This window comes from Saccostrea echinata, unplaced genomic scaffold (assembly GCF_033153115.1).
Source record: "Saccostrea echinata isolate AGI-Se365-2 ecotype Australia unplaced genomic scaffold, CSIRO_AGI_Sech_v1 ptg000051l, whole genome shotgun sequence".
In the NCBI taxonomy this organism is placed as follows: Eukaryota; Metazoa; Mollusca; class Bivalvia; order Ostreida; family Ostreidae; genus Saccostrea; species Saccostrea echinata.
The window spans coordinates 2,353,464-2,377,493 of NW_026889800.1; the positions used below are offsets into that span (position 1 = coordinate 2,353,464).

Sequence of the window (24,030 nt, forward strand, 5' to 3'; positions counted from 1 at the left end):
ATGTAGACCCCATGTGTATAATTGACCCAGGAGAAGAGAATCACAGATGTGTCATTATTCTGTCAACTCCACAATTTTTGTCTAGGGAAATGTAGAAAAATTAAGAGCCATTTGTACCCCCAAACTCCAAAAAGCTACCCACCCCCAAGAATAGAAGAGGCAGGATTTACACACCCCCCCCCCCCCCCCAAAAGAAAAAGGCAGGATTAAAAAATGTCCAGACTTTGTAGCAAATATTGACTGTTAATTAAATTCAAATAACCCCACTGCTGTAATTTCTGAACCTTTAAGATAACTTAAGGCTTGGAGGTATGATATATATATATTTTGTTGGAATTTGAAAGGACGGAGAAGGTGGCATATTTTCTTCCACTTAAATGTTATCTGTGAAGTAGATTATGTTAGTTTGATTATATCAGTGGCTTAGGGACAGTCTTATGCCTGTACACAGTCCTGGGGTCTTCGTGTGGCTCTTAAAGACTCCCCCATGTGTCAGAGGTGATAACAAAGGGGAGAGAAATCTGTCGCTTTGTCATTCCAAGAGAGTTTAAAAATTAATCTTAATGGAACTCAGATTTTTAATTGAAAAGCCTGATTGTTGATATGTTGAGTCCTTTCATCTTTATCTCAATGGTTTACAGTATTTACTACTTCTAGATATTTAAACTACAGGAGAGGGAGTTTATTTAACCATAATCAGATAAATTGTAAAAACATACGGATATATAATGATGGAAGTATTAAGCAGTTTGTATGGAGAGTTAGGGGAGATAATGATATATAATAAAAGGTCATCATTGTAAACTGAGAAATATTTTGGTATATAGAAATTTTTATTAATAGCAGATGGTCAGATGGTTGAGTGTAACAGTTCAGAATTATCACATATACAAACAGACCGACTTTTTCTCTTTGACTAGGAATTAAATCAGGAGCAATCACCATAACTGGAATCTAAAAAGGAATTCATCAGATAAGATTGAACTTAATTACAGATGAGGCAGATAACACCACTTCCTTATGCTCATTCATGTCTCGTTTTGTCTCCCAGGAGACAAAATTTACCCAACATGCACCTCTTCCCTGTTGTATGGTAATTGGTCATAAAAATTCATAGAAGAGTTCAATAATTGACAAGGATTAAACAGAATTATAGTATTTTCTCTCTCCATCTGTCCCCATCTTTCTCTCCAGGGTATGGAGCCATGGGGGTTATGCAAGGTCGTGACCTAAATCTAAGGTCAGTGCTCAGACTCAATACACAGGCCCTTGACCACATGACCAGTGAATGAATTATGGGTAAATCTCATTATGGGGATAGGGGTCTGGCAGATGTAAAGAAAATTATGGGGATAAAAGAAAACTGTAATGATATTAGAGTGTAGTGGATGTCGTGATGAATGGACTTTTAATTGCTCTGTCTCCTTAACTTTTATGTTCCCATGTTATTCAAGAGAACTTGATGAGATGGGGACACTTTATACATGGAATTTGATGAGAATTTGTGTTCCTTTTGATTTATGGGAAGTATATCAATACCATACCGTTATATAAAGGAGAACAGTTTTTCTTTGGGGAAAAAAAAAAACAACAAACTTCTTAATAAAGAGATTCAAATTCGTCTGTAATCAAAAAAAAAAAAAAAAAAAAAAAAATTTGGACACACTTTAAAAAGATACCATTTGGTAACTGTTGATTATATATGGGTTCTCATACCCACCCAACTTTGGAAGGTCATTTCTTATATACATGTATATGTGTGTGTGTGTGTAGAATATATAGATTAGGGTGATAAATGATCAGAATGAGTTTATTATTTGATCTTGTAAGGATAAATAAGACATTGATAAAGATCTTTGTTATCAGAGAGATCATCTCTGTCTTGCTTTTTGTTTGCGGAGATCATCTTTGACAAGTAATGATCTGTTCTCCCCCGCGCTGAATTCCTGCACCTTTGGGCTGGGGAATTGTTTTACGACAATCAATGACTTTTTAAGAGAGAGAGTATGTTTACCCAGCGGTATATAGCAAGTTGACATAATAATCCGGATATAAAGTCAAATCCCCCATTGTCTTATCACCCCTCGTTATTTGATGACGGAGCTCGGGGTGGTGGACCTCTGTATGTAAACCAGACAGGAGTTTATGGACACAGAGTACTTGGTGACTGTTGTGAAAAATCAATCTTCATTATGAGGTCTATGACTCCTTGTTCAGACACTCCAAAAAACGTAAAACATTTCTTCAAGAGGAGATTATGGTGTTTATATTGTCAGAAAAACCAACAATATCTAAGCATGGAGTGCTTTTATTTGGGTTAAACGGAGAATGCTGGGGGTACACAAACAGCAGTCTAGGGGGGGACTTGAGGTAATTAAGGATATATTTTGGACTCTCCTTAGTGTCATGAACGAGGCAGTGTTTTACATTTTTCTGAAAATTGGTAATTAAATAATTCATGTGTTTATAAGCTATCTTATATAATATTAAGCTATCTTATACAATATAGTAGCTATATATTGATAGAAATAACCTTATACAAGGTAACAATTGAAAGGTTTACTTTTCTCATCCTCGCAAGCCAGGGGTCCTGAGTCAACTCGTTGCCATTGGACAGTGTGTTGACTCAGGACCTCTGGCTTGCAAGGATGTACTTTTCTAAACTCGCACACTTTATCCTTACTTAATATTTACCCCCACCCTACCCCATATTTAAAATTTTACCCACTCTTATTATTTCAAGATGACCTAAAGTTTATGCTATGTTGACAGAAAATGTTTATTTTTTTTTTTACTCTCTGCAGATAACGATGAGAATTCAGATGTACACAAGTTCTATGTATTTTCACTTATGTAAAAATACTTCGCATTATGTATGTTTTTTAAATAATTTGTGTAAATTGCAGCTAATGCTCTATTGTACCTTTGAACCAGTTACTTTAACAATAGCACAATGATTAATGATCCTAAGTGAATTTGTTATAATTTCAAAAGATGTAAATTCATGGCTTCACACTTTTTTTGTATCATTGTGACATTAATGTTCATCTTTAAGGTCTTTGACGTCCCTGTACAGTGCATTTCCTGGAGTAGGTTTTATACATTAAATGACCTGCTCTTTAGTAAAGCTGTTTTAAATATCAAGTGAAGTATTTAAGAAAAATGAAGCAATAAAAATAAAAAACCTTGTCAATGATGCTCAAGATCAAAAGCTGAGAATGTTCACTTGTCTTGGTGGACGTCGGAGGAACTGCATGGCGACATGTTTACTGATGATATAAAGATTATAAAAGCATAATGGTTGATAAAGGGATATTAAAGTTTTAGAGTTGTGTGTAAAACATGCAATTGATTTTTGGTCTGTCAGTTTTCATTAAAAAGTACGTGAAAGCTATGAAAGTTTGAAAAAATATAATGTAGCTCAAGGAGGCTCATTACACCACTTTTTGATGACGTACTACACAGAAAAATAAACCTCCATTGTTTTGTCCATTTTCTCCTGGGGACAAATTGTACAGGTTCACTTTGTTGATGATCTAAATCTTTAAAACGCTCTAAAAATAGACTATGTGCGGTGTTGTAAACAATGAGAACAAGGTAACGGATTCATTATAAATCACAAACGAAGAAGGGTTATTTTTAAGTAGAGACCAAAGAAAATGACAGTCAAATCTTCGCTACCCAAGTAGTGTACAATGTCATGGCGAAAGCAGCAAGCTCTACCACTGACAACATGTACGTACAGAGGAAATTCTAGTTGAAATCTACAAACTCGTTGAAATAAATTATAATTGACTTGCGCTTTTAGAGTACTGTTGCTTGTTGCTTTGTGTGCTTGTCTTTATTTCTTTGAAAATGTGTATTTTTTCTAGAAATTTAAGCTTATTCTGAATCTGATATGTTCAACCGTTCCAGAGTGTTTTGAGTCGGGAATTTAGGAAAGATAACTCTTGCAAGTGGACTTTTTATTCCAATTATTTTTTAAATTGGAATTTTCATTTCCTTACAACATTTTTCATTCAATTTGTCTCTTGTTATTCATAAATATACATTCCTTGCCTATTTATAACTGATTATCCAAATTATTCATGCAAAAATTGAGAAGAAAATCACATTAATTCTTTTTTGGGAGAAAATTATTTTTTCTAATAGAAATAATATTGAATATTATGAAGTTTTATTATATTGCTTACATAACTGAAGATGATATCCATCACTTGACACTGAGATTCCTGCAATACTATCAATCAGAAACTTGAAATAAAACATTTAACCTAAATCAGAAAAAAGATTTAAAAATCTTTAAAAAATATTTATCCTATCATAACTTCCATTTGGATATTTGAAATCTTCATAATAAGTGGTGCCGTAATGAAATCTAATATTAACTGTGGATGTAATGAGCCTCCTTAAAAGAATTGTTAAATGTAGGCATTATAATGTAAAGTAAATTCATTGACAGTGTGGAGTTTGAGTTTAGGATATTTATGTTTCACATGTTTTTGTATTGTCAATTTGTGTATGAATCAGACTTGTGCATGTGGTATGCCATCATCCTAAAATCACAAAGTTTCTTTGTAATCAGATTGAGTGATTACGGTATAACATGCTACATGTAATGTGCTTATGTTTTTTATTATGATTTTAATTATTCAGATTCTTGAGTTTCTGAGGCTGACTTCATTGAGAATTGTTAATTTGTTTTTTTATAAATCTCAAAAGTCACTGGCCTCATTAAGAGTGATTGGTTCAGCATAAAATACCATGACAGGACACACAAACCAAACGTAAACTTTAGTTTTACATATAGCTGTAAGTTAACGGTGTTCACTAGAGACTAAGGCAGCAATTGATGCTGAGTGTGTGGGAAGGGAGATTACTCTGTTTACCTTGATGGCAGCTGGCATCGGAATGTTTGAATAAATATTGATAATAAATAAAATCTAATTCTTAAACAAAGACTGCTATGTTGAGAGGTCTATCCTAGGACTGATTCTCATTAAGGAATGTTGATTTTGCAATAAAACTGTTTAACTCTGTATTATTTCCTTATCAAATATTCATGATTTCCCCTCACTGTGATTGTAGATTGGTAGGGCACTTGTCGAGCGGTGGCCATTGTTTGGGACAATACGTTGACCACTTGAAGCCTTGGGATTTCTGATGGTCTGTCTTAGCATGGGGTGGACTAATTTGTTTTATATATATACAAACCTACACTAAGAGCTCTTGAGATTTTAGCTCGGTCTTTGAAGTCCGTGGGATTGAGTTGTAGAGGGTTTATGATGTAATGTATAAGTGTTGTTGATGTATTGTAATAAACAGTAGACATTTAAAGACAAAATTGTCCTTGACAGTTTAAGTGCAGGTATGCTAAGGAAATTGAACCTAAAATAATAGTCTAACAGGTGTACATCATTTCAGTGTTATTAAGTAAAATTGAGGGAAAAAAAAAGAAAAATTTAGAAAGAATCTTCATGTCAGTTCGGCTTGAGAGGTTTTTATGCATTAAAAAAAAAAATGTTTTATTTTTCAAAATCTTTGAATTATACTGTAAGAGTCTTTTTAATGATACGAAGATAAATGGGGAATATTTTCAAAATAAGAATTGGATTGAGGATTAAAGCAGTGAGTTTAATGTATCAGTGACTGCTTCAGAGACTGGAAATCAAGGGAAATAACTCTTCCAGTCCTCCTGCAGTATAGCTTTCTTTCTGAGATCCAATAACGAAGGAGAATTAAACTATTGATTAAGTACAGAGGATAAAAAGTATATTAACAGTACATTCATTAACTGGAATAAACACATTTAGTGCATAAATCAAAATACAAAAATATGTATCAGGCCATCATTAAAAATATCTTTGTTTCCCCTAACCCGACCCAAAAATCTCAAGTTGGGTAGGTAGGTAGGTAAAATATTTTTTTTTCTGACAGTAGTTTTGAAAATACATTCTGAAAAATTGGATAATATCTTTATAAATAAGAAAGAACAAGAGAAACCGAGTTTTAAACCGAATATCGTACAAATGAAGCAACATGTATGGTAAATTACTTCACAAATATTTTTCATTTGAACTTGTGAAATATTTCAGGCCAGCGTAATTTTATTGAAATCGAATATTTACAAAAACACAAGATTCGCAAATATTCAACCATCAGACATCCGAGTGTATTTTTCAAACCTACTATCATCGTCGAGTACTTCCACAGACAAAATGACAAGGGTCTCGCGTGGCGCAGTGATTCTATTGTTTCGTTTTGGAGTGACAACGTAATTCAGGAGCTTATTCTAAGTCACAGGTCTCAAAGAGGGACGTGGAGACTGGTTAGTCGAATAAGACCGTAAAAAACGCAGGTCCAGTGTCGCAGTATACATGTAGATTTTGGCACGAAAAAGATCCCTTACTGATGCTTAATGATCAATGGCCATAAGTGCCGAGTAAAAGTCTAAATTAGTAGCCCTCCACCGGCCCAACAATTTTAAAGGTATTTTGAAGCAAAGAAACAACCTGTTTTCAAGGGCCAAACTAATGAAAATTACACTGGACATATCTGGAAGCCGTACCATAAGCAAATTTTAAAGATTTCAACACTAATTGGAAAGAGTGTATAAACAATATTTAAATCAACCAAACCATATCTAAAATGATTAAAGTTTCATATATCTAATGTTAAAAGTCACGAAGTTAATACCCCATAGATAAAAGGAATGAAGAAACGACATCAGAATTATATTTATCAAGATGATATAATCAAACAAAGACATATGGTCCTATATAGTAAAAATAGGACTGTTTATGAACTATGAACTGTTTATTAGATCGAAACGAATGAATTGCAGTGAAATTTATTGATATGCATACAAAAGGTGGGTAACTCGTCTGCTCATGATTGATTGATTGATTGTATGTTGTTTTATGTCCCATTTGAGAATTTTCACTCATATAGAGACGTCACCATATACCGGTTAAGGGCTTCAAATTTTGACCTTTACTCGGCACTCAGGGCCCTTGAGCAGTGAGGGATCTTTATCGTGCCAACGCCTGCCGTGACACGGGGCCTCGGTTTTTAAGGTCTCATCCGAAGGACCCGCAACTTTCACTTCAACAGTTGCTACCCATTTTTTATCGACTTAGGTCAGTCGCGGCCGAGATTCGAACTCACGACCTCCCGATCACGAAGCGAGCGCTCTACCGACTGAGCTACCGAGAACGGTCGTCTGCTCATGAGGCAGAACTAACCCTCTGTGGCCACATGTTGTGGGCACCAATTGAGAGTAAAACAAAAGCAACCGTTTCGATACAAAACGAATTTTGATGAAATTTTATTTCATAAAGTTGATAAGCAATAAAAAAAAAAATATTTAAACAATCTTATTAAAAAAAACTTTTCATTCGGCACGATTTAAGTGGGTCGGCCGCGTTAGGGGAAACAAAGGTATATTTTATTTTGGCCTCACATATGCTATATTAAAAACTCAGTATTGTTTTTGGAGTGATCAAAAGAAACTAATGAAGTATAATGACTGTTTGAGTGAGAATATTGATAAAACTATTGTGTAATTTGACTAGCAGAATCAGTCTATTGACAGTGTAATGGAATTGTGTTATCCCTGTTTAATTATAGGCGGCTGGTTGGTGACATGATTAATTAATCCATCTAATTGATACAAGACAGATTATTTTTACACAAGAATTACCTGTATCCATTTTAGGTGTTGACACTGCAGTGGATTAAGCTCTGGTCCGAAATTAAAACTTCAAATGCAGTGGAAATAAATCTGTGTAAAACAGTGTCCAAAAAAGAATTTTTGATGGATGTCTCTTTAATTGAAATTGATTTCCTGAAAAATAATAGCCATGTTTGTCAACAGTAAACATAATTTCTGCTTCAGGGAAACTTTCTTTGTTGTGGAATTGTGCAAGTAGAAAGTTCTCATTAGAAGTTACAGACAGTTAGTTAACAATGTAAACAGGGTATTCATCATTTCCACCAACTGCAGGTGAAACACGAGATTCTGATAATTAACTTGGTGTGTAAGGGGAGACCACTCTGAATTGACAGTTTATCATAAAACAGACCAAGAAACTTGAGACACGGAGCTTGGTGTAAGTCGACCTCTTTTTGACTTCATTTAGCATTTGACAGCAAATAGTAGTCTTCATCATCTTTCAAATGCAAAACTTGCACATTAATTTTCAAAAGATCAACTTATTTTCAAAATTATTGACAAAACTAGCACCGTAACAAAGGATTTAAAGATAGAAAACCAAGAAACAATTTGTATTGGTAATCATGAATGGTGAAGATCAAAAAACTTAGCTTGTAAGATATAAAGAGAGATGCAAAATTACATGAAACTTTTACCGATTTCAAAATGAACAGAAAAACGAGTTGGGCTGGAAATCTGAGTTGATAAATTGGAGTATCTATATAGTTTTCACTGTTATAGATATATAGAATGAGAACACCCCAGAGAATGTTAATGAAAATATGTCTGACATACCCATCATATCACCATCAGGTGTTGGAATCAGGGGGATGTAAATTAATTTAGTTACCATTAAGCTGTTATATAATACTAGAAAATCTTCATCAAAATTAAACGAGACCCAGATGTTTCTGTGATATGTATATTATGTGATAAAGGAATTTAAAAATATTTCTTCAGCGATTTTAGTTTGGGTTTCATGCATCATTCAAAGTCCTTTGGTAGGTCTTGTGATACAACTTCTAAATTTGAACTCAAGTTGGAAAGTGTCAAAAGATTTTCACATAATAAAAAACTGAATACAATATTAGCTTTTAACAGTTAGTATTTTACTGTGGAGGTTGTAGTTTCAGTGTTTGAGAATTCAGAATAAATATTTAATAACCTGTGACATTATACTCTCTCTATACAGAAAACTGTCACAAGCTTATTGTGATCAGTATTATATTTATCACACTTCACATATTGATCTTGTCAGGAACAGTAACTCTTGACTGATTGACCTCACACTTTTTATCATCTTTAACGCTAAATATTAAAACCAAATCAGCTCAGTAGAATCAGTCATCACTCATCAGACTCTACAGTTGTAAAGAGGAACCATTAGAAAAAGATCAAAGGACCTCTCTTGTGTGGAGACCATAATGTCCCTGGTCTGTCATGCCACCCATTAGCCATTATTGCATTGTTTCATTAAGGACTCTTTTAGTTTGTTGTATTGTTTTTCATCAGTGTCCATATTGAAATCTTAAGTTATTTTCATGTTTGTACCTTATTAGGAATAAAGTAGGTGATGTCAATGAGCATTCAGTTGATTGTATGCTGCAGTTTTATCATCTGTTGGTTAGAATCAATTCACACTTAGGCAGGGCTCGACATTAACTTTTTTTCCTACTTGTCCATTCGGACAAGTGACCAAGACATTTACTTGTCCGAACTTCAACTTCACTTGTCCGAAAATTTTTCAATAGAGATCTTATACTGTCAACTTGAAAACTAAAATAAAGTCCATTACACATGGCATGTGCTTGATTGATTCGTGATGTTATTGATAAATACAAAAAAAAACATAAAATAAAATTTTATCTAGGCTTTATGTCCACATTCGTAAGTTCGTAAGTTCCATGCCTTTTCAGTAGTATGCAATTAGTGAACTTCGATCCCGATCGAATGTGAACTCAATTAACGATCTCTATCGGGATCGAAGTCCGGTTTTTATGTACAGCTTCCGTCTTGAAACTACCGAATAACTTTCAACAGTCGTTATTTTTATTATTTAGACACTCTTTTACATTAAAATGCACTTGTCCAATCGGACAAGTGCCCGGCAATATTCACTTGTCCGTAATTTTTTTTCACTGGTACCGGACAAGCGGACAAGCGTTAATGTCGAGCCCTGTTAGGTCTTTTGTTGCCCTTGTAGCCCAAAGGTGTGTCGTGACCTTGATTCAAGGTCATAGGTCATGAGATGATGCAGTGGTGCTGTGCTTTAGCTCTGGAACACAGACTTCAAACTTGTTGCTGCTAACCTAAATTTGTTTCACATCAACCCAGGATCAATATCTCAAAGGTTAAGATCACTGGACAGTGTGTTAAGAAGTCCAATACCTTTGTACCATTGATAAGAATAGTTATATTCAGTGTCAACGTTAACATTATATCAAATGTTGATTCAAGGACAAGTTGCAGAAGTCATTAAAACTTTGGTTTTTATAATTAGTATGGGAATTAGTGTTGTAGCTATTGCAGAAAAAATACATAACCCATGGAAATGACTGGTTTTCATAAGATATTTGGTTGATGTAAATCATTAATAATGGCCTGGGCATAATTGGGAAAAGAGGAAGTGAGCATCAGTATGTAAAAAAAAAATTTTAAAAAAAATTCAGCTCTACTTGTGTGGAGTGTGGAAAAAGATCTGTATTTCTCTGTTTGATGGACCAGTTGGAACACAAGCTGAACTGAGGACATATTTGTAACCACAATGGGTAGATTATTTGTATAACAGACATGATACGATTTTGGCCAGTATTTATTACTCATCCTCTGAGGCTGTTTTGTTATCACCCTGTGTATCCGTTACTATATTTATAACAACCTCTAAATGTGATTTCTTGCAGTGACTTCAGTTATTCTGTTCAGCATCCATTGATAGCACCCCATTTAAAATTTTTAATCCAGAACATTAATCCCTGCCACTCACAAGTATAGTACAAGATTTTTTAATTAAGACAGATGACTTTTGTCCTGTTGATGGAGTAAATTTCACTGTTACCCACATTTACATATAGCTATGAATTTTTTTTATGGGGAGATAAACTGAGGGAATTTTGCCCCTATCAGAGAGTGTTGATTGAAAACCTCCCAGCAGTGTAAAGATTAGGATAATGTAGCCAAATCCTCACTCCCGGAAACCCGTAAAATTATGAACACGTCTTCATCTGACCTAGCTCTGTGGAAGGAAAGGTAAGGAAGATCTTCTTTGTGTAGAATCACTGATCAGATAAGTTATAAAAAATGATAATAGTTCTTATAGATTTCTGTGTCTTAAACAATTTGTGTCAATGTCTCGAAAACTGTGTCGTTTTCTTTATTTGTTGTAACTAAGTTTGATTTTTATAGAAATAAACTGGGTGTGTCTTAAAAATATTAAATAAAAATGTATTTTTGTTAAATAATTTAGATTGTAAAAATGTGTAGCTTTGATTTAATGGCTGAGTTATTTGATCCTCCCCAACAAATCCTCCCAGATACCTGCATTATGACATTAATGTTCCATTAAAGTGATGTTTCAAATCTTGTCCATGTTTCTTTTTTCCAAATGTTAATTGATAATCAGAAAAGAACTGTGTCAAGTTCACAGATTGTCAAAGTTAAGGATGTTGTCCATTAACAAAAAAGTACTTCATTTTGATCATTAACGGTGTATATGAGGTGTTGCCTGCTAATTAAGGTCGTGTCTTTTTGAGTTAGGGCCCCTTCCATAGTAACTCTTCACTTTCTACAGACAGATGCTGTTCTTCATCTGTCACCCGTACAGATGGACCACATTAACTTTATCCCCCAGAGATTGAAGCACTGATACAGGGTCAGAGTGTTACCCCTGAATCACTTCTAAACATCTTGTCAGTAGTTGTAACTTCTGAAAATCGTGAAGTAAGAGAGTAAGAGGTTCAGGGTAGGGAAGCTATACAAATGGTCGGTGTTATAGATGTGACAAGGTGCTATATGTAGGTATTGATAAGTAATCCCTGGTGATTCATTGGACAACTATGGGGTCAGGTGGTAATTAGTTGACAATAAACAACATTATGACCTCCAACCTTTTGTGATGGACATAGGAAAATGGGGGTCTGTGTTTACTTAGATATAAAAAATTGTCTGAGGCTAACAGAAACTAATGGCAGGGTCCCCCCATCTTGACATAAGACATTGTTCATTCTCTGGCTGCTCTGTGTGGTATCCTACTGATTATAGTCAGACCGTGTGGGGTGTGGGTCAGTTGTAGGAGCTGAGGTATTGTGATAGGATGCTGCAGTACATCATAGTCGGTAAGTGTCTACATTTACGTGGAATTCTTTTCAATTAAAAATAATCTTTCAAGGTTTTCAAATGTGAACTTACGACATGACATCTTTTGGAGATGATCACATGACCATTTAATGAAAATACACCGAACTGACAACATCAAACAAAATTCCCAGAAAATCTGCTGTCATATAGAAAATGGTGTAGCCTTTGATTGTATGTAATTGATGGCCATGTTCTGCTCAAAGAGGATTTTGTCATTCCTGATCCTGTCATTCTGCCCTTAAAGGCAAACTCTTGTAATTTGTTATCTGCAGTCTTAAAAGTTTGACCTATTTTTATTCTGCAATAGGTAAAATCTGTGACTGCTGTCAGGGGCAGATCCAGGAATTGAAGTTGGGGGGGGGGGGGGGCTCAAAAAGTAGGCAGGGGGTCTGGGGGTCGCCTTGGTGGGGGCCCAGGGGGAAAAGCCCCCAGAAGCTCCTGGATTCTAGAGATTTTGTAGAGTAAAAATGAGGTCTATTGAGTAGACATTTCTACATTTTCTTGACGAAACTATGATTTACGCTAACTTTGAGAATTTTAGGGGGCATGCGCCAGGTCCCCCCTCCCCCCTTAAATCCGCCACTGGCTGTTACTGTTTCAGATCATCAGTGTGAAAGTCACCAGACTGTCAGCTTTTACTGATAAAATTTGGATTGGGTCTGTAAATTTTTCAGGTTTCAGGAAAAATTGTCTGAAAAAAAGGCCCAAACATTCAGTTCATACATTCTTTAATTTGTGTTCCCGAGCAAATCGGCTGGATTGATGTCACGTCCAGACTACTGAAACATACTTGGTATAGATGGTTTTCCATCAAGGTGATCTAAGCAAGAGTTATTTCCCATGGCCTCCATATTGTAGGTCAACATTCCCAGACCCCTTCATTATTCAACCAAGTTCAATTTGTTATACTGGGCACTGAGGTGAAGATAACACTGTTTTTCTTATGAATATACGTTTGTTAAAGCTTCTTTTAATTCATAATTACAATATTGTAAATATTTTTTACCATATATTTTTGGCATGCGTTTTTTAAGATTAAATTGGTTGCTCAAAGAGGAAAATTCAATACTTTGACCTACAAGATGGCGGCCAAGGGGAATAACTTTGAGGAAAAATACGTCATAGGAAAACCATCTATATATAAGTACAAATTGTTCCCCTGAACCTCGTCCAGAAGGTGAAGCATCCAGACTAAGGGTGATCAGATTAACGGGGTTTCACTGTATACTGATTTACTCTTGGGAGTTGACACTCTCCATTAAAAAAAAAAAAAAACTGCAATGAGAGCCTGCGTTGGTTGGTTAATTGTTGCTGTTGTGTGAGCAGTTATTTTTAACAGTTATGTATATTATGAAATCTGTCAGTAATGGTTTATAGGAAGACACGATTTATAAACAAATAGGAGGAGTGCAAAAGCTGAGGATTTGACTCAGAGAGAATTTTCATTAACTTGTGTAAGGCATCATCCATCCCCCCATAATCTGTGGAATTTGGGTTTCACACTGAGCTTTTTATCAACAGGAATTATGTGTGAAAATTCAATTCCAGACTAATTTTTCCATTTGCATGCTCCAACTAGACAAATTAATGAAAGGTTTTATGAATTCCTCAGACAAAAATAATTTTCATTAAGAGGAGAGAGAGCTGTTCCCTGAATCAGAATCTATTGGTTAATCTGAGATCAATGGTGATTAGCAGGCTAGCTTTAATATCAAGGTTAAACAGACGGATTCTTAGTGGTGACACATCAATGGACGTTCTATCATAGTTATATAGACAGGAGACACCAGTGTTTGTACTGTGTATATACTGGTACGTTTACATGTAGTGCCTATAAAACTCGAAACAATGTTCCTCTCTAACATTTAAAAAAATAAAATGATAGTATTACCGTTAAATTCCAAACACATGCATAGATAATATAGAAAGCTGACAATGTAGCTCAGCAAGTTCTTATGTCTAAAACTGAATGATTCATATTATCAGGTTTTACATTATTATTTTATTTCACATTTTACTCAAGTTCCCCTAGGTGTCAGAAATATGAGGGAAACGCAAAAACAGAGAAAATCACCCCGTTTTAAGCTGTCATTTCTCTGTCATAGATGCCATTTTGCAGGAAGTTAACCTTTGTAATAGCATTTCTGTCTGATATTTAGCCTCTTCATGGATTAAATTGACATAGCAAAGAAATAATATGGACAAAAATTAAATAATACTCTTCTGTTTGTATATGTAACAGCTTTTTTAGCTCACCTGAGCTGAAAGCTGTGGTCTGGCATCCTTCTGTCTCTTTGTCCATCTGTAAACTTTTCACTTCTTCGCAGGAATCAAAGGGACAATTGGAAACAAATTTGGCACAAAGAGAGTACTCTAATTTATGGACTATACGTTGATGCTTTAAATAGGTCAAAAGGCTCATCACTGGTCCAAATTTTCAAAAAAACCTTAGATAGGGTGAATTCTGAAAATAGGGTGAAGCATTGTGTACCGATTTTCTAGAAATTACGTAATGTACTACGTATCGGAACATGCAAAATTTGTAGTTTTCTCCATGAAATTATTATCTTTATTATCATATTGAGATAACAATGTCATATTTGTATGTTTTTAATATTAAATTATATTTTATTTCTACATATTAAAATTCATTAGTAGAATCTTCCTTGAATATTGCTATACCACAATTTCTCCAACTTGCTTGTTTGAAAGCTGTCATAGTTTGACTCTTGCATTAAACAATAACATAAATACCGTGGTTTACAATACTAATAAATTTAGGAAGCATTCAAGACCATCACTGTAATTATTTCCATTGTAAAACATGGTGACACATTCTTACTATGTTTCATTAGACATTATTTTAAATTACAATATTCACGAATTCAGCAACTTTGATGAATACCATTTTAATTTTTTTGTTTGAAGGGTTTTCCTAAAGCATGTACTTGTAAGCAGTAAAATTAATCGTATTTTCATGCTATATTTTGCATGAAGGTTTGTTTTAGAATATATTGATTTGATACTGCAGTTGCAATCATGAGTTTCACTGTTTAAACCAGTATAATGTTCAATGATGTGTTGCAGTAATACCCCTATTATGGCTAGGGCTTAAACGATTCACCAAAATATCAATACTGTTCAATATATTTGCTCGATTCAATGTTTGTACACTATCTAGATTTTCAGTTCAATATGTTGTTTTTAATAATAGGGTTTGGTAACTCCTTGAAATGGATCAGGTTTGACCTCATTTTAATAGTTTGACACACATGAGGGAGAAAATGTCGACGGAGAAAGTTTCAAAGTAGGCTGCCGCTGCTAGTATTGACATGAACAAAGTGCTCTTTTAATCTACGGAAGCACTAGTAGTGCTCTTAATTGTATCACCACCTTTTACTTGCCTTTTGAAATCTTAATACATGTTTTCTTTAACTTTATGATTTGTTTCTTTTTTATAAATGTATCGTATTGAAAAAAATGAATTGAGAATAATGGATTTTAAAAAAAATCTCAAAACTACAGCAGGGCCATGAATGATTAGTAAAATAATCATGCAAGCATCCTCAAGGAGTTCAGATTAAATTTCAAATTGTGGCCCTTGGGAATAGGGTGGGGCCACAAAAGGGGATGAAAGTTTTGAAATGGAACATATAGGAACAGGGTTCGACACTAACTTTTTAAGGCTTTAGTCCAGCCGGACTATTTCTTCATTACTTTTACTAGTCCGCACGCGATTTTATTAGTCCTTCAAAAACAAAAAGAAACATCAATGTTTTTTAACATTAATTTAACGTGACAATTAATATACGTATCATTTTTTGAAATAAACAAAGTATTTACGTGAAATATATTATTTCACCGATTCATTGAAATCTCGCAATCAGCAGGTACGATCGTATTCCTGATCTCGTTTTTTTTCTTTACATTACATCCAAAACGTCCAACATCTTTCTTAAAAGTGTCATATTAAATCATGATCGCTAAAACCTTCAGTCGAAAAATTAAGCGCTGAATTGACCCGGCATTGCGTAACTACCTGCCAAAAGCTAGAAATCTAAAAATACACGCGGGGTTTTCCAGTAAAAGTTGTCGAGAATCGGACATCGGTAATTTATTCATATTGTTTTTCAGAAATATTTATTGGTCCGTTCGGACTAATTAGCCACATATTTTATTAGTCCTAATGAAAATGTATTAGTCTGAGACTAACGGACTAACGTTAGTGTCGAACCCTGAGGAAACAATCTTTAAATCATCATGTTTTGTGGATTCAAGTTCATTAAGGCTGCAGTAAAGGAACCCTTTGGACCACAAAATTTGGTCAAAATTTTATAATGAATGAAGAATAGGAAAATTTGTTTAAGAAGAAAAGTTTTCATCTAATGAATACTGGGACATACAGAATGACTTAGGTGAGCGTCGTGGCCCGTGAGCCTCTTGTGTTTGAGATTGTGAGGTTAAGGTGGTACTATTGCTTTGGATCGAGTTTGTATATCTCTAAAACCAGTGGCAATTAAAAGCCAGAAACGGGAATGCAATGGAAAAGAAATTTGAATTCCCCCAAGGAACATTTAACTAGAAGCTTCCTCCAGAAAGACAAATTATCTCCCTTCTTTATGAAGACAAATTTTGTCTTCCTTTTTAGTCTTTCCTGTGTGGAAATGTGTTTTTTTTTCTTCTATAATGCCTCCCTTGGAGATCAATATTTTACATTTGTTAATCTCTCCGTAAGGCTGACATTGACAACTTTGCTACATGACTTTTATGTTTTCATTAATACGTTTTTTGTACAATATAATCACCAATGTAATAAAGCTCCTAATCAATGGCTGGACCCCATTAGTTGCTGCACCACTGATGAAAGGTCGTCACAGTTCTAGAGAGAAAAAAACCCTTCTCTGACACTGTGATGCTTTTAATCAACCTGTTTGTGTGCAGAATTTCTTCTGCCACCATTACCTGGCCCCATAAAGAGGCTCAATTACTTAATAATCAATAAACAGCAGATAAATTGGTGGTGATACGTAGCGTGTTCGACGAAGCAGAAGATTCGGGTGCCATCTCTAGGTATCTAAGGTTATCCCTCATCAGGAAAAAGATAAAAAAAATGGTTTTATTTTTTACTAGAAGTGATCATCTGATTGTGATCTCTCTCTTCCAATGATTGCGCTAGAATCCAATAATTGCATACCTTTACATGACAGTATCCTAAGGACAGGTGAATCACGAGATTTTTATTTCTTCTCAATTCTCTATCCTCGCCTTCATCAGCATCTGATTTACATAACAAAACGCTGATGAGACCTAAGTTTTAATCCTTCAAAGGCTTGCTGAGCGGTGATGATGTTATGGGAGTTTTAGTCAGCCTCTCGGATCTCCCAATCCAGATCAGTAGATTAGATGTTGGGTGATGGGATTGGCCCACTGGAAACTGTTGCATGCTGTGAAGTACTAAGCTACTGAGCATTGACAAAGATTACCCCTCTTTGTGGTGAAGACAATTGATTTTGGACCCCCATATATATATAAAACAGCCATCGCTGATGAAATGTATGGACTATTCTTAATCATGCCTGTTGCATAGAAGATTGAATGATACTTAAAGTTGACTTGTATCTAACTTGAACAAAATATAAGTGAAAATTTCTGGTTGATTGCAGTACGTCATGGCATCAAAGGTAGGCTTTTTTTTCTCCTCCAAATATTAATTCATTGAACATTAAATTATGAAGTTCGTTCCTTTCATGAATTACACCTCAAAATTGATTTTTCAAACATCTTAAATTTTATTAAAAAAAAGTGAATGATCATGATCTTCTAAATGTCTGTGATTAAATGTAAATTTTAGAAAGCAATTTGGGGTATCTGTAAAGATCCAAATACGTACAGTAATATTTACAAGTCATTCCTTGGTATTAAAATTCACAAAGAAATTATCAGTAGCTTTAGTTTAATTGGGCCTGGACTTGAATAGAAGTTTTCATTATGCTGGATGAAGACATCTGAAAGGATGATATACAATATACAATAAATGTATACAGGAGAAATCAATTTTTAATCAAGACATTGAAAAGGCCACCATAATAATTCTGGGGGAAGCTGAGATTAAGATGGAAGCTGGTAATTGTCTTAGTCACAATCAACAGTTGAGAACTAATTATCAGGGGCTATTGATTAAGCATAAAACAGTAGGTGTAGTTTTGTTATATACAATAAAGACAGAGGAAATTTGGACTGTTTAATCAATGAATATATGACTTTCAAAGAGTATAGGACAAGATGGAATTAATGAACGCTGGGGGAAGGGATTAAGTCTGGTTTGTTATGGAGAGAAGTTTCAGCTCTGGGGAGGAAATTATTTTCAATTGACATCAAAAGTGTTTTGTTTTGGCAAGGAATGTAGTTGTGTAATCCCCCCCCCCCCCCCCCCAAAAAGAAAAAAATTAAATGTCATTTTACTTATTTTGTATACTGTTATGTCACTGACAATGATCAAAGATATATATATATAAAAATATATATATATATATATATATATATATATATATATATATATATATATATATATATATATATATATATATATATATATATATACATATATCTTAAAGCAGGTTCTGTTGGTATAGGTAAATTTTAGTAACTTACCCCCCCCCCCCCCCTTTTTTTCCAAAAAAGTAGCATTAAGGTTATTTTAATTTTTATTTTAAAGAATGAGCAGTCAGTCAGTATTAAACAGAAATGGAAACGAAACACATTACTATTATTCTGCCTTACCACTATTGATAGGTAAATTTTTAATAACCTAGCTCATACCCCCCCTCCCCCCCCCAAAAAAAATGAAGCCTAGGTTATTTGAATGGATACCTGAAGTAAACGATAGTTACAAAATTACCTGGGTTAATTAGGTCCATCCTGTAATCACCTGTACTTTACCTGTTCATCAGGTAGATCTTTGATGGGATGAAGCTAAGGTATAAAGATTTAGTGTGGACATGTTCATTAATTTCTATGTCTTCCTGTGATGTGACAGGGGAGATCACTGCTGATGTGTAGAAATAATGGGATGTTTACCTTAATCACCCAGACTAATCAAATCTGCTTTTACCTGAGCTGATCTTGTTTTATTGATTGGGATTCTGTGTGTACCTAAGCATGTTGTGGCACTGAGCAGAAAGACTCTGTTAGTAGAAACTTATTGCTTTATTCTGTATGTAAAATTGTTTGACAATATACATGTACATGTGTATATATAGTTGAACTTTGGTATCTTGAACATCAATATTCAAATACCATGGATTTGTTGAAGTGAGATGGGAGTCTCAACCACTTTTTCAGGTGTAGACATTCATTGGTACCTTTCTATACTGATGTACAGGTATAGGTGACTATACATTGTAATCATGTCCAGACAATCGTTTGGTACCTTTCTATACTGGCGTACCTGTATCTGTTTAGGAGTAGAAAGTCTTACATTGTAATCAGGTTTGGTCCAGTTGATGGACATCTCTGTTTCATGTTTATGATCAGATAAGTTCTGATGGCCATTTTTATTGTGAATTGGACCAGCTTCTTTACTGTAGGATGATGTCTGTCTTTGTAGTGACGTTAATGATGAACAGTTCTGTTATGTTTTATGTCTCCAAGGTAAAAATCTCATCAGAAAGAATGATGATTAACTTTTTAATCATTCATCATCACGTCAGGTGATAACTACCTTACAAATGATGGCACTATAAAGAGAATTCTAAGCCTCTTTCTGAGGTTGACTTCAAGTCTTGTCACCGAAATATCACCACTAAGGGGATAGGATAGTAGCAGGCTAAGTGCTTCAATCCTCAAAGAATCAGGAGAGCTTTACTTCTCAATGGCCAGAAGCATATTCTCTTTGGTAGACAACTTTTATTGAAGTAAAAGTATTTCACTTAAGCTTTGATCACATCACTATCCCACTGAAATATTCTCTTGTTTTTGTGCCAGACTCACTTTTCTACAGAGATGTTTGTCTGTCCATCTACGTAGCACTTTAAAAGTCCATCCATTGCCTGCCTTTGCCTGTCTGATTATTCTTTTTCTTGTCCATTTTATACACAGTTCACAGTTCTGTTTGTAACCTAATCTGCTGTATAAATTGTAATTGTGATGCTCGATAGTGGGGAAGACCTAGGAAACTGTTACCCTTGGCCTTCAGCCTCGGGCAACAGTTTCCCAGGTCTTCCCCATGAACTTGTGTCAGTCTGATTGTTTCCCTTGTAGTCATGAAATAAGTGTATATTGTTGTATCTAACTCTTAGTGCATCAGTACTGTCTGTCTGTCTGTTTTTCAAGCCAACTCACTGTCATTACTTTATTTCGATCATTAGCATTTATTAAAGAAAAATAGCTTTAAAATTGGTACAGTACACAATGTGTAGATGATGCAGTAATCAAACTTTTTGAAAATAAAATTATAGTGAGATAGTTAACTTGTGAGACTTCACTGAAAAACAATTCTGAAAAATATCCTGTTAATTGCATCATGTATATATAAGAATCATATTACCGGGACTCGCCAGTGTAGAATTCTCCGTGTTTTTTGGAGACCACCAGACAAGATGAAGTGATAACTCCTTCATCATTCGATTGTCTGGCGGATGCCATTTTTGTGATGAACTTTATTTTTTCATATTAACAGATATTATATCATCCCCTCGGGACTTTTTCAATATATTTTGAATAAGCAGAAGATCAGATGAGCAGTTATGTTGGTAAATTTTCCAATTGGATATACGATTCTATAGCCTGGTTAATCAGTTAGATCGCACTAGTGCTGTAAAAGACACTGCAGAAATTTATTTTGTAAGCAGGATACAGTGATGACTTGGAGGGATGGATTTTTAATCCAATAGAAACATCTGTATTGGATCATAATTGTTGAAATAAAAAAACTAACAGTGTCTTTAGGGAGTCTGTGTTCCCCAAAACTCTGTCATGACCAACTCAAAATCCTCAAATGTCTGGAAAAATATTATCACGATAGTTCATGAAATGAAAATTTAATGTGCTTGATAACCGCAGGAATGAGATCTAGATTAAGTCATATGGAAAAATGCAGTAAATATATTTTTTTGTATCAGTCGATTTATTGAGCATTATTGAGTTGCTGGCAAATTGTTTGATTTCCGTGCAGTGCCATAGATCAACAAGATTTCCTCATTTCTTCTTCAATAAAAGATAACATTATTGGACCATTTGACTACAGCCATACTGCGGACCTGATTGTCATTGCTATTCAGAAGTTAGCAATATTAGGCATATTGTTTACGATTCTCGTCTGGATGCCCCTCCATTTGATAACCAAATGACCAGATAATGGACTTGTGTATAGTTGTGCTGCAATCATAACTTTCTTATTGCACCAATCAGTTGGTTAGACAGTATAAAAACGTAATAGAAAATCTTTCTTTTTCTGGCCATTTATTGCGACTTAAGATGATCTATGTAGATAGGTCCATTATGTAGATATGTTATTCTTAATGTCATCAAAGACAGACTTCCTTGATTTGTAAGTAAAAAATTGCTGAAAGCTTTTACAATATGTTATCCATTGATATACATACACCATCATATTGAAATGTCTTGAAAGAAGTCTGACAAATTGGTTATTGAAGATTAATTCTAGATTTTTACATATGTTTTTTTTCCAGACTTTTAGTACCATAAAGGGATTCTGCTGAAATGGGCTTAGGGTTAATTCAGCATGTAATTTAAGAGAATTGATTGTTTTGCTGAGTGAAGTTGTTTTGCAACAATAGGCAAGATTCCATGTTTTCATCCCTGTAATTGAGGGCTATAAAACAAATTGCATTTTCCTATTTACTTATCAATCTGATTTATTCAACTCAGCACTCACCCCAAATCTTAACTAATTGACAACATAAATTTTACCCAAACCTGATGGAAAGAAAAACAGCTTATTTCTGCTCGAAGGAATTCCCAATAAGTCAAGAAAGGACAGGCTAACTGATGGCAGAAAATGAAGAATGTCGTTGGTAAGTGAGAGGAGAAATAGAATTGTACAATTTATATTTCAGAATTTATCCACTAGGCTTATTGCGGGAAGCTCAATTGAAAAACAAATTACAATGGTTGTGTGGACTTATTGGTATAGTTCTGATGACTTGTGGTGCTATGGAGAAGCAATAAGGCTGGGTGATTGCTGTTTATAAGGGTCTAGTAATAGGCAGATCTGTCTTATATGAATGTTATTAAAGCAGTATATTGTTACATTGATATTCTGTCAGTATGTTGTACATCATTGGACACATGATTTGTGAATTGTTTTATAGAGGTGAGGAGCAGAAAGCAACAACTTAGAGTGTGTCTTCAATGATTTAGGAAATTTATGGACTCTGCAAAAATTCTACCATTTGCTTGCACAGATGATAAAGTTGTTCAGAGAAAATAGAATTTAAATGAAATAAATATACATGTACACTATAATAACTACAAAGTATGATATTAACATCGGCCTTATTCATGGATGAAGTACATACATGTACTATACCTACAGAATTTGTCCAGACTTGGATAATGCTAGCAGCATCGTTATGACTGGTGAACACTGTTTTAAATCAATAGTTCATCATGATACTCTCAAAAGAATGATTTTTTTAGAGTGTTAACAATCAGGTAAACAGAATTTCCCTTTGATTGAATTGGATCTTGATGATTAGAGCTGTTATTAGTTTATGCTACTCATCTAATCTACACGTACAGATCTGAGAGTAAAAATAAACAGATTGTGAGCAGTGGAGCTTAGTTCTCCATCAGAATGCTGGCGGTGAGGTGATTGTAAAATCAGGAACCGGATTGATCCTTCTGTAGAAAACAATAAACAGTAGATCGTAATTCAGATAAAGGGTCTGATGGGACAGGTGAGTCACAGGATGTGTTTTATGTGGGGCATTATCAGTAATCTAAAAACACCAGCAAAGACACATCAAACAATCACCAGCAAGCACTGCTGGAATCTCGGATACCAATCCAGGGGTGGATCTCAGTGTTAGCAGTCAACCGCTGTAGGCAGTAGAGGAGTGGATCTCAAAGTTTGCCAACCATCAACCACATAGAATGGATCTCTTAATTCACCAACTATTAACCACTGCTAGGGAATCTCAGATATATTAGAGGGGTGGATCTCAAAATTAACAATCAAACACTGGAGGCACTTAAGAGGGGTGGATCTCAGAACTTAATAAGCTAACAACCCAGTCTTATAAAAAGAAAATCCTGGTCTCAGTAGATTAAATGACTCTGTATGAATTTCAGATACATGTATATCAATAAAAAGGTTGATCTCATCCAAATCAGTTAATTACAACTTCTGCACTCTTAGAAATCTGTAGAAGGAGGGGTGAAAAATCTGACTGAAGGAAGGAGGGGGTATATATCAAGGAATGTCTTGTATGTGTTTCTTTGTAAGGCCAGAATGGTATGGAAGGGATTAAAAATTTCGCTCCATTATTGGAATGGAAAGAGCAGTGGATTGTTTGAACCTGAGAACATGCAGCTCCATTTATGAATAATTGTGGCTTCCAGCTTAAAACCTTGTGGGTGGAGCCGAGCAGGTATAGACAGCCAGGGTTATAGAGAGGGAGAGAAACTGACAGCTTTATATACACTCAGACAGCAATGTTGTAAGATGGTCTTAGTCGTAAGTTCTTTTGTAAAACGGAGCCCAGTTCTGTAAGATGACCACAAAGTATAGGACACTGTAAATAAAGGAAATAGACTGCTATAAAAATTACAAAAGAGTTTGAAAGAGCTTTTCAGATCTTTATTCAGGTAAAGAGCTTGTCAGATCTTTATTCCGGTAAAGAGCTTGTCAGATCTTTATTCCAGTAAAGAGCTTGTCAGATCTTTATTCAGGTAAAGAGCTTGTCAGGTCTTTATTGAGGTAAGAGCTTGTCAGATCTTTA

General features: G+C 34.7%; 1 protein-coding gene across 2 annotated transcripts in view; it reads left to right on the forward strand.

The window, feature by feature from the left end:
* Positions 1-24,030, forward strand: part of LOC133203683 (E3 ubiquitin-protein ligase PDZRN3-B-like) — a 95,552-nt gene that overhangs the window by 11,666 nt on the left and 59,856 nt on the right. Inside the window, exon 1 of one of the 2 annotated variants that reach the window (XM_061339455.1) lies at positions 17,702-17,748. The exons of the other annotated variant lie outside the window; for it this stretch is intronic. Within the exon in view, the coding sequence (XP_061195439.1) occupies positions 17,737-17,748 (12 nt within the window). The 5' untranslated portion in view covers positions 17,702-17,736. Of the gene's footprint in view, positions 1-17,701; positions 17,749-24,030 lie in introns of those variants that run through there. 2 annotated transcript variants of the gene reach the window in all.